At 40.0% G+C, this 12679-nt stretch overlaps 1 protein-coding gene across 1 annotated transcript; it reads left to right on the plus strand.

The window, feature by feature from the left end:
* The first annotated feature begins 540 nt into the window (after positions 1 to 540).
* Positions 541 to 1155, plus strand: LOC116599744 (olfactory receptor 52B4-like). Its single transcript, XM_032359721.1, has one exon. The coding sequence runs from the start codon at positions 541 to 543 to the stop codon at positions 1153 to 1155; it is 615 nt and encodes a 204-aa protein (XP_032215612.1).
* Positions 1156 to 12679: the final 11524 nt, after the last annotated feature.

The raw sequence follows: 12679 nt of genomic DNA on the forward strand, positions 1-12679 counted from the left end.
TGTGAGGTGATATCTCATTGTGGTTTTGATTTGTATTTCCCTGATGCCGAGTGATATGGAGCACTTTTTCATGTGTCTGTTGGCCATCTGAATGTCTTCTTTGCAGAAATGTCTGTTCATGTCCTCTGCCCATTTCTTGATTGGATTATTTGTTCTTTGGGTGTTGAGTTTGCTAAGTTCTTTATAGATTCTGGACACTAGTCCTTTATCTGATATGTCATTTGCAAATATCTTCTCCCATTCTGTCAGTTGTCTTTTGATTTTGTTAACTGTTTCCTTTGCTGTGCAAAAGCTTTTGATCTTGATGAAATCCCAATAGTTCATTTTTGCCCTTGCTTCCCTTGCCTTTTGCGTTGTTCCTAGGAAGATGTTGCTGAATCTTTTTCATTCTTCTATATAACATATTTGCTGCCATCCTCTGAATCGAATGGATTAAGAAGGTGCTAAGAGTGATGACGATGTAAAAAAATCATTGAGTGTAATCTGTATTTTCTTCTGTTTCTGCACACAGATGGTGGAGTACCAGTGGTCTTGTCAGCCATGGCTGCCTTAAACCACACTGGTGTTAGCCAGACGGTCTTCGGCTTACTGGGCGTCCCCGGGCTTGAGGATCAGCACATGTGGATTTCCATCCCCTTCTTTATTTCCTATGTCGTCGCCCTGCTTGGAAACAGCCTGCTCATCGGCATTATCCTCACAAGGCGCAGCCTCCAGGAACCCATGTACCTCTTCCTCTGCATGCTGGCTGGAGCAGACCTTGTCCTCCCCTCATGCGCCGTACCTCAGGCATTGGCCATCTTCTGGTTCCCTGCTGGGGAGATCTCCCTAGATCGCTGTATCACTCAGGTATTCTTTCTCTCTTCCACTTTTGTTTCTGAGTCAGGGATCTTGGTGGTGATGGCGTTTGACCACTACATTGCCATATGCTACCCACTGAGATACACCACTATTCTTACACCTGCTCTGATTGGGAAAATTGGTGTGACCCTCTGTCTGAGAAGTTACTGTATTGTTTTCCCCAAAATATTTCTTCTGAGAAGATTGACTTTCTGCAAAAGTAACATCCTCCCAAACACAACTTGTAAGCACATTGTCTTGGCCCATGCTTCCTGTAATGACATTCGAGTGAACATCTGGTATGGGATTTTGTCCTAGTGTCAACAGTGGTCTTAGATATTGTGCTAATTTTTATTTCGTATGCGCTGATTCTCCGTGCTGTTTTCCGCATCCCATCCAGAGCTGCTCGCCATAAAGCTCTCAATACTTGTGGTTCCCATGTCTGTGTCATTGTCCTCTTTTATGCACCTGGCATCTTCTCTGTCCTCACTCAGCGATTTGGACATCACATCTCACCCCATGTCCATGTCCTCCTGGCCAATGCCTATAATCTGGCTCCACCTATGATGAATCCCATCATTTATGGAATCAAGACCAAACAGATCCGGGACCAGGTGGCTCATGTATTGTTTACAATGCAGAAAGGAATGTGATGATGGAAACTAATGTTGCACCGTTCTCAGTAATTCTCTCCATGCACCAGGTGAACTTTAGCATCAGAATATGGAAATGTACAGCTGAGAAACTAAAGGACCCCAGGTATTGGTGGCACCAGAATAATGGCATTAGAACAATTTTGGTTCATTTTGGTTTCTTCTGAAACCTCTAATCAGTCATTAGATGTCAGAGACTTTTGTGCTTAGATTTTATTGATAGAGTGGAGAACTAGATCAGTTTACCTCCTTGTCAGTTATACCCCTATAACCATACACTGACCAATATAAACCATAGACAGTAGCTCTTCCTGGAACTTTGCTGAAATATCCCTTTCTGATATGTTTTCACCTTTGAGTAGTTGTACATATATTATTACTCATATGAACATTTCTTTTGCTATCCTTTCCAGTGTCTTCAGCATATTAAATATTTTGCTTCTTGCACAAATTATTACAAAATATCATCTGTAGCTTTTATTTTATTTTTTTAAAAAAAAGATTTTATTTGTTTATTTGATAGAGAGAGATCACAATTAGGCAGAGAGGCAGGCAGAGAGGGGGGAATTAGGCTGAAGAGAGCCTGATGCGGAACTTGATCCCAGGACCCTGAGACCATGACCTGAGCTGAAGACAGAGGCTTAACCCACTGAGCCACCTAGGAACCCCACCTGTAGCTTTTAATTTAAGCATAATTTATATGAAAATGTGAATATACTTCTCTTTCCTAGAACTCAAAAGAAGTATCAATTTATTACATATTATGTTCATAACATTTTTATTCATATTCATTGTTTGGAAATAAATATTTAACAATAGTTCACTGCTTAGCTTAAGTATACTATATATAAAATAGTATATTAAGCAATTATTTCCACAAATTATGGTGAAGTATAAGAAATGTTTTCTTAAGAGTAACACTGACTAAATTCATGATAAGCATGTATTTTGTGCAATACAATAGCGCAGAGAGAAATAAATGGACCCTGGTGGGTCTATGTCTTTGGTGATGGAATCACGCTATAAGTATGTTTGTAGGAGAGAGGAGTATATTCCAGATCAGATAGTTAAATATTATTTATTAAAATATATTTTCCTATAGACAACTGATGAATTATTGAACACTATATCTGAACCTAATGATATACTACATGTTAGCCAATTAAATTTAAATAAAAACCAGACAAAATTTATTTTCGTTTGTATGTATGCATCAATATATGCTGAAACCATATGCATGGTGAATATGTACAATTCATTTGATACAGGTGATTTTTGTAACATGAAAAGAGGTATTAACAAAAACACTGTTGATTAATATTCCCTCTTGTATAGGAATGTAAGAGATGAATTATCTTGAGTGCTTATCTGAGGATATTTTAGTTTTGTCTTCATTTTAAAATTTTATTTATTTAAGTAATCACTTTACCCAATGTGGGGTTCGAACTCATGACCCCATGATCAAGAGTCAGATACTCTTCTGTCTAAGCCATCCAGATGTCCCTTATCTTCATTATTAAAAGGATAATTTATCAGTATAGAATTTTAGTTGGCCAAGATTTTTTTTCAGAACATTAAAAAGTTCCTTCGATTGCCATCTTTCTCCTTTTATATTGAGAATTCACCTGAAAATTTTATTGTTGCTCCTTTGAGTGTATTGTGCTTTTATCTCTGGCTACAGTTAATATTTTCTTTTGTCTTTTTTTTTTTTCAGGACATTTATTACCATGTGTTCATGTGAAGTTTGCTTTGCATGCATGTTTCTTGAATATGTGAGTTTATATCTTTCATCAGTTCTGGAACGTTTCCATCCATTATCTCCTTGAACATTGTTGCTGCCCCATTTTCTTTCTTTTCTCTCCATATATTTATATTAGATACCTCCAGTATGTCTACCATGTGTCTTATGCTCATTTATTATTATTTTTGCCATTATCATTCCTTCCTCCTACTTCAGTTTCTGTTGTTTGTATCCATCTATCTTCAAGTTCACTAAATCTGTTCTGCTCTTCCAAATCTACTGTTTAATTTAGCAACTAAATGCTTATCAGATAATCATGTGTTTCAGTTTAGTAATATCCATTTAAATTTTTTCCAGATTCTAATTCTGTGGATGAATTCTTCATACTCTCAAGTAACTTCATCATATTTTGCTCTCCTGAAGAGAATATTCATTAAAGTTCTATAATCTTTGGCTGCTAAACTTGTCTGATTACTGGGTCATCTGTCAGTATGGTTTCTTTTTTTCAGTTTTATTTCCTTGTTCACTGATCATAAAGTTTTTCTTCTTTCTATGTGCAGTACTTTTTAATTTTATGCTTGATGTTCCAATAAAAATTCTATAGAGGCTGCAGGTAATGGCATCTTCCTTCAGAAAAGTTTCTCTCTCCCTGGTGTTAGGATGAGGCCAGGAGCTGATCACCTCACTCAGGGAGGCCTGGATTTGTGTCAAGGTCAGATTTCAGTGTTAGTCATGCTTGTCTCCTGGGCTCTTATTCCTAGAACAGAACTCTTGAGAGGTTTTAGTTCAGATCCTAGAAGGCCTTCTTCTCTTCAGTCTTAAAAACTTAAAGAGTCAGTTCTTCCTTCAAAGATCTTTTGGCTTAAATCTTTAGACTGCCTCCGATGCAGTCTCAAAATTTGCAAAATGACAGAAATGAGAGGTTGAGATATGGTTTAGTCAAGCCCCCTCACTCTGCTAGATCTCTTAGGGGTCACTCTTAGGAATGTTAAGAGATTTAACACATCCCTTTTTGAAATTTAATTTACTTAACATATAGTGTATTATTTGTTTCAGAGGTAGAATTTAGTGACTCATCAGTTGCATACAACACCCAGTGCTCATTCCATCAAGTACCCTCCTTAATGCCCATCACCCAGTTACTCCATCCCTGCACCACCCCTAACCCCCAGGTCCCCTCCAGTAAGCCTTGGTTTGTCTCCTATAGTTAAGAGTCTCTTATGGTGTCTCCCTCTCTGATTTCATCTTTTTCCCCTTTCTTTTCCCTATGTTCATCTGTTTTGTTTCTTAAGTTCCAGATATGAGTGAGATCATATGATAACTGCCTTTCTCTGACTGACTTAGTTCACTTAGTGTAATACCTTCTAGTTCCATCCATGTTATTGCAAATGGCAAGACTTCATTCTTTTTGATGCCTGAGTAATATTCTGTTGTATATAGATACCACATTTTCTTTATCCATTCATCTGTTGATGGACATTTGGGCTTTTTCCATAGTTTATCTGTTATTGATGCTGCTGCTATAAACATTGGGGTGCATGTGCCCCTTTGAATCACTGTTCATATCCTTTGGATAAATTTCTAGTAGAGCAATTGCTAGATCATAGGGTAGCTTAACTTTCAACTTTTTGAGGAACCTCCATACTGTTTTCCACAGTGGCTGCACCAGCTTGCATTCCCACCAACAGTGTAGGAGGTTTCCCCTTTTTCCACATCCTCACCCACATATGTTGTTAATTTTAGCCATTCTGACCAGTGTGAGGTGGTATTATTGTGGTTTTGATTTGTTAATACAACCTTTCATTTATTTTTATTCTTATTTGTTTTTATTTCTTTTCAGCTCAACAGAATTCATTGTTTATGCACCACATCCAGTGCTCCATGCAATACTTGCCCTCCATAATACCTACCACCTGGGTCCCCCAACTTCCCACCCCCTGCCCTTCAAAACCCTCAGATTGTTTTTCAGAGTCCATAGTCTCTCATGGTTCATCTCCCCCTCCAATTTCCCTTAACTCCCTGCTCCTCTCCATCTCCCTATGTCCTCCATATTATTTGTTATGCTCCACAAATAAGTAAAACCATATGATAATTGACTCTCTCTGCTTGACTTATTTCACTCAGCATGATTTATTCTTATTTTTTAAGGATTTTACTTACTTGGGAGAGAGAGAGCATGAGAGAGAGCAGACAGCACAAGTGGGGAGGGAGGGATAGAAAGGCAGAGGGAGAGGCAGAATTCCCCACTGAGCAGGGACCCTGATATGGGGCTTGATCCCAGGACCCCAAGAATGTGACCTGAGTTGAGGGCAGATGCCTAACTGACTGAGCCACCCAGCACCCCTAACATGGCCTTTTAGATTCCTTTGGCCTGGTTCCCCAGCATCTAGTGTAGCCACAGTACTCAGCAAATGTTTCATAGGAAAAAATGGCTGTGTGTTTGAAAACTCCGAAGTTGAAAATGTTGACTGCAGTTCTATATGGTTACTGAAAAGCTCAGTGGGTCTTGCTTATCCCCAGGAGAAGCCCTCCTTCTGGACCACGATTGACCCTTAGCCCATGCCCAGAATTTGCAAATAGTTCCAGGGGGAAAAGGTGGTTGATAATTGTCAGCTTGCCCTTTTTTCCGCAAAGATTTGATTTATTTATTTGACAAAGACACAGTGAGAGAGGGAATACAAGCAGGGGTAGTGGGAGAGGGAGAATCAGGCCTTCTGCTGAGCACGGAGCCTGATGCGGGGCTTGATCCCAGGACCCCGGGGTCATGACATGAGCCAAAGGCAGATGCTTAACCAACTGAGCCACCTGGGAATCCCTGTCAGCTTGATTTTGAAAGTTCTCCTGTCCCTTGAATTTTTGTTTATTGGTCTTTGTTGCTTTCTTGGCTCTCTGATGGCTTTATATGTGTTTTTTTGCTAATTAATTGTCTTTCTCTGGTTGTAACAATGGAGATATTATCATGCTGTGTTTTACTATGTCATAACCAAAGCAAACATTTTAAAAGACTGTTAGTATTTGCTTCGATAACACAAAAATAATGAACCAATAACATTTACCATGGACAGGATATATATTTATGCCTTTGAGACAGCAGGACATATTACTTCTACCATTTCCATCTGAATATAAAAAATGGCCACAGGGTTTATACATTACACCTAGTAGGTAAACTTTAGGATGAATATGATTTGAAACCTTTATTGTAAAACTGGAGATAGAGGTGGTCCATAGAGGAGAAGCACTTTTCTTTACACAAATAAATGTCTCAATGTCTTTGGTCCCTCAAACCTAGAATTGTGCTTATGTTCTGTAACAGTCTCCTTTCAGGATTTTCTATACTCTGTGTGAATGCTAGCTCCTCCTTAATTTCCAGATGGCTCTAAGTTATTCTGAATCTTTTCTGTCACATTTCTGGTTTGCTAATTCTGTTTTGTGATGAATTTCTGGGAAGTAGCATGAAAAATAATACAGTGCTCATCAAGCAAATCATGTTCCTGAATCTGGGCTTGGCCACTTATTAAATGTTTAATTTTGAGTGGGTTTTTTATTTATATCTAAAAGCTTCAGTTCAACTATAAAAGGAATATGAAAATAGCTACATCACAGGGATGAAATGAAATGGTAAACTGTAAAGCACTTAGCACCTAGCCCTACATGTAACTAATTCTCTGTAAGTCAGTTGGATATATTGGCCTGAGGGAGATGAGGGAGGTCTGGACCAGAATTAGAGATTTGGTAACCACTTTCCATTTGCACAGAGATGGTCACTGAGTCTATGCATAATGAAGGCAGTGGTTGGCAACCTTGAATCCACATAGAAATCACCCAGAGAGCTTTACAAAAGTCACTTGATGTTTGGAAAAGCAACACAGCCCCCAGATCCTGACTGAATTGGTACAGAGCAGTGGCTGTCCAACTCTAGTGTACATTGCAACCACATGGAGGGTTTGTTCAACTGCACATGGCTGACTTCTGCCACAAGAGTTCCTGATTGAGAAGACTAAAATTTCACCTTCTAACACGTCTAAGCTGATGCTGGTGGTACAGCTGCTGGAGAGAAGATTCACAAACTTATGAATAGTCTCCTGCCAGTATAAGCCCTCTTTTACTAAGGTGTTTTTGTCAGGACACAGATAATAATTGTACTCCTGCTGCCCTCCTTAGAGATTTCCCCAATTTTCCTAAGCTCAGTGCTGAGGACGTGGATGTATTGATGAGAGATATTCTCTGACATGAAAAGTGGGTTTTCATATCAACAGCAGCCATCTGCTTGAGATGACGAAGTGACTGGATGGCCACTACTTACACATTCTTGTTTTGTCCAAATACGTCTCTGAGGAAGAAGGTTGGGGCCACTAAGGAGAGACCCTAAAAAGGAGGATGTTGGCAGTGGTCTCTCTTCACACAGAAAGTGACATGATTTGGCTCTTCTGTAGTAATTAGAAAATAATTATTTCTTGTTTTTCATGGGGAATGATGTACTATGTATTGAGTTTATCTTCTTTATTATCAAATTTCAAATTCTAGCCTCTTTCTGAGAGTTGCAACATTTCCTCCCCCGCCCCACGTGAATCCTGATAATAAATGCTGGAGAGTTGATTATCATTCAGGTGTACACACTCAGTGGGTTTCCCAATTAAAAAAAAAAAAAAAACAAAAAACAGCACCTGTCCTGGGATGCCACTTTACTTACGGTTAAAAAGACCCAGGAAGCTCATTGGCTCCAGCCTGACCAATCATGTCCAGCTTCCAACTCTGACCAGTCATGTCCTTTCACCTTCTATTTAAGTGAGAGTTCCGGAGTCCACTAGGGTCTTTGTGCTGCTAGCTAAAAGGAGGATTGAATGTGGGTGGCTGGATCTATCAGTTAGTTTCTCTTTTCTGTCGGTGCCTTTCTCTCTGCTTTTCTCTTTCTGCCTTTAAGAGACTGGGAATTTCCTGCTTCCTGGCTGTGGGAAAGACAAGCAAGATGAACGAGACACCTAGACTTAGTTCCCTTCCCTTTATCTCACTAAATCACAAAATTTAGTTGAGACTTAGGAAGTAAACAGCACTTTCTTTCTTTTCACTAACAGAAGAGTGAAACTTGGTACTAAGTTGAGAGAAGTGCTTGGAGCTGATCAAATACCAGAACCTACCTCTTAGTCCAGGTGGAGCTCATTTTCCTATCCAGGCTTCCTTTACTTTGCTGTTGTGGGGTTGTTGGTAAACTTGGGACTGGGAAGAGCTCTGAAAGAACTCTGTGGGTTGGGATAAGAAAATTAAACCTCTTTTATTAGGAAGGGTATTTCTAACTCTTGGATTTACTGACTTATAATGAAGGCTGCAGGAAGGACATTCTTCAATTGGCTCAAGCTTTAAGTCTAACTTTGGCATAATCTCTTCTTAAAACTAACCTCACCCATCCTTAATAGGGTTACTGGCTTTTATCTTTCCTGTTCTAATTCAAAATATCCCATGTCAGAAGGAAGTCCTGTCTGTAGTCCACTGTCCTCCTGATGCCTTCAGTATGCTTACTCTATAGCTACTTTCTGTCTCCAAGCCATCCAAGTCTTCTTTGAGAAATGACTCAGAATGTTTAGAGCATTTTATAGGACATTTGCCTTGTCTGAGATCCATCTTTTAAAAGCCTTTCTTCAGGATCCTCAGGCTGTTAGTCAAACATACATTATTCTTTCTACCCTTCCTCTCATTTAGATTCATTGACACCTGGGAAACATTCTGGTGTTCATTTAGGTTGTGATGCTTTTTGTCTTGCTGGAATTGGAGAGCCATTCCAATTGGCTCTAAGGGAATGGCTTTTACTGAGGGATAGTCCTCCTATTCCTGTTGGTCACCTCTCCCTTTGTCTTTTTTTTTTTTGTTTATCATTTATTTATTTATTTATTTATTTTTTACCTTTGTCTTTCAAACTCCTGACTTCATATCTACTTCATCCTCCTAGAAGCACATTATTCATCTTGTGTATTTTCCTTGGCTGCTAGCTGTTCTAGTCCTTGAGACTTTTTGTCTCAAGTGGCCTTTTTACAATATTTTCCTGACCTGGTTTTTAGATGACAGTGATCATAACAATCCTGTTAAGTCCAGTCCTCTGCATTTTGTGGGATTCCGGACCCAGGAGTTCCCTTTCCTACTTCTCATTTAAGCCTACAGATACTTCAAGAATCTCTTCCTGAGAGCTCCATTTTCTCCTAGGGTTTTGTATCCAGACATTACTCAGCCTGAAGAGTCTCCATGTGTATTTCATGATAATTTCTGGGGACAAATACAGGATATCCTGTTTTTTAAATAATTGTGGGTCAGTGCCGTCCTTCATCCTAGAATTATATAATCATGTGTACATGCTTTGGGGGTATGTCTTAGTCTCTAAAATTATTCCACAGTCTCCCAGAATACTCCTACTTGCCTCCACCAATAGTTTGCTCATTTGTCCCAGGCAATGTTTATCACTCAGTCCCAATTCCATCACTTCCCATACCTTTACCTGAGACAGATGCTGTGGGATCCCTATCTTTTCCTATCATGGATATACTGAACTACTTCAAGGGCAGTGTGTCCCTATTGTGGAGGTTTCTGTTGGATGAAGCCTCTTGACCAAGATAAGTTAAGAAGTCTCCTTCCCATTAGGGTGCTTGAACTAGGCAAATTACTTCATTGTCTGAATTTACAGGGTCAAAGGAGGACGGAGGACTAGAAACCAAAGAACAAACCCAGTATTTGGAGAGTATATGCAGAGTGACTGTGTAAAAGGCATAAACTTAGCTCCCTCTCCTCTTGAAGAAAATACAAGTTGCTGAACTCATGGCCCAGGAAGGGGAGAGTCTCCCATTTTCCTACCTACCAAACTGATCCTTGTTGGGGAGAGTACAGTGTGGAATAAGTGGTAAGAACGGACATCCTTGACTTGTTCCTGATCTCAAAAGAAAAGCTGTATTTTGGTCATGGGATAAGATATTAGCTCTGTGTTCTTCATATATGGGCTGTATTATGAAGTGGTATATTCCCCCAAACCCACTTTCTTGAGGGTTTTTATCATGATTTGAATGTTGAACTTTGTGAAATGCTTTTTCTGCTGATCATGCTTTTTTTGCTTAACATAGCAGCTGTATATTAAGCTGTAATTTATTTTTCATATCTAAAGAATTTATCACCCCTGTGGTTTCTAGCTGGGCCTTTTATAGACTTCTCTGTGACCCAAACTTTGAAGACACAGTAGCAATGTCATGGACTTTCATATGGCCTTAGGTCTACTGGGGTAGTTGGCAGCTGTCTTAACCCTTGGCACCACTGTTTTTCTGGCCTGTAGTGGTGTAAGTTGAGGTGCCAGTTTCAGAACTGCTAAATATTGCAGGATCTTCATATACTATCGACTTGACTAGCATTCTTTTCTGGTAGATGCTTTTTGATGGATGTTTGTTGCTCTATGAAGATAACCTTGATCTATGCCCATATGCCCATCTTCCTATCTCTACCCTTTACCACCTTGTCTTCAGTTCTTCTCCTTCCAGGCCTCTGACCAGCAGTCAAGCTATTTGCCACTGCCTGTTAGTATAGATGCATGTATTTAAACCTCACAAGACTCTTATGTAAAATGAATGCACTGGCTGAAGCAGGACCTCTCTACTGTTGTTCAAGGTTATTCTTGAGTAGGATGACTGTGCAGCATCCATCCATCTTGGGATTGAAATACCAAGTAGATCTAGGAGTCAAACTTTGGTATTTTCTTTGTGTTTATTTCCCATGCTCTAAAGTGTGCATAACCTAAGGCCTCCAACAAGCTACATTTCAAGTGTTCTATAGTCTTGTGTGGCTAGTGGCTACTAAATTGAATAGCATAGGTTATAGAACACTTTTGTCATCACAGAACACTGGTGGAGCATGGCTCCAGGATCTGGACTATGCTGTGATGAAGTAAAAGTTAACTAGCCTTCAGGTGAAATTACCGTTGTGCCCAAAGTTCATTTCAGGTGCATTAAAAATGTGTGAGCCCCTTAGGCAGTGGAAAAGCATCCACCAAATCCATGGCTGGGTGCCATGTACCTGAGGGTAGTAATGTGCTGTAGCTGAGAATAAATGTAGGGCTGTAGGTCCCTTAGGAGAGAGAACTGATGGAATCATCACCATGCACTCTTCCCAAGGTTCTGCTGAGTTTTTCCTCCCAGGAGGGGAGACATTTGGCATATTCCAAGTCTAAACACAAGGCACAGGATTATGAATATTGATTGGCTAATTGGCCTTTAGTCTCCTGACCATCTTGACTTTTGTACAGATGGAGTGGTCATTTACTAAACACCTGTTATGTGCTAGAGACCCTGCTAGGTGTTTTGTCTAACTTAAATAACACCATTAAGAATTCTGCAGTAGGGGCACCTGGGTGGCTCAGTGGATTAAAGCCTCTGCCTTCGGCTCAGGTCATGATCCCAGGGTCTTGGGATCGAGCCCCACATCAGGCTCTCTGCCCAGCAGGGAGCCTGCTTCCTTTCCTCTCTCTCTACCTGCCTCTCGGCCTACTTGTGATCTCTGTCAAGTAAATAAATAAAATATTTAAAAAAAAGAATTCTGCAATGAAGATAGGGATTCTGAGCCTAAGAAAAGTTAAATTTTCAAGATTGTGAAATGGAAGCGAAAGAAGAGTCAGCAAAGTAGATCTTTGCGACCCAGGAGCTCTATTGGCAAATTCTGATCCTCTCTGGCTGCTGAAATTTTGTATGGACTGTTCCCTCAATCTAAGATGTTCTCCAACCAGCTTTTCCTACAGAGGAGTCCTTCTCATTGAGAAATGTTCTTCCAGAGTTCTTTTCTTTCTACACCTCTGGCATTCTCTTCTATTGTATCCAATACAATGTCCATGTACTTATTAGAGTTTTGCAACTGCCCCTCAGAACAATGTTTTACTTAAAATATAACCCATGGGAAATTTTACTAGTTACCAAGAACATTTAGATATAGCCTTAAGAACCTCTGGGGGAGAGGATGATATACCACCTTGAAGGTGCGCAGTTGGGAACGCCCAGCCTGCCCAGGGTGGAACGCTGCCTGCTTCATTTTTCCGTTATCTCCCCTTTCCCCCGGAGAGCACCTGTGGCTACTTAGATAAGTCCTTTGAATGTGCTTGTTCAGCTATAAACTTTATACTGCTTGTACAGACATATTTTGCCCTCCTTCTTGTTTATCTACCAGGCATATGACTAATGTTTGGCCTGCTTCGGCTCTTCTGTTGATTACTAATAAAAGTAAGACTGAGGAGTTGTTCGGGGCAACCGTCTTTTCTACTGCTGTCCCCTGCTCCCTTTCTCTTGCAGCTGACTTGTTTGTGCCTCATTCTTCTCCCGTTTACCGACTGGAAACGGCAAGTTTGACTATATCAATTTTTTTTACTTGTAAATTATCTATTTCTGCCTCTTGAATGAATGCTCCATGAAGCTTGGGACCTTACCTTCCTTTTTTC

This window comes from Mustela erminea, chromosome 9, assembly GCF_009829155.1.
Source record: "Mustela erminea isolate mMusErm1 chromosome 9, mMusErm1.Pri, whole genome shotgun sequence".
Taxonomy (NCBI): Eukaryota; Metazoa; Chordata; class Mammalia; order Carnivora; family Mustelidae; genus Mustela; species Mustela erminea.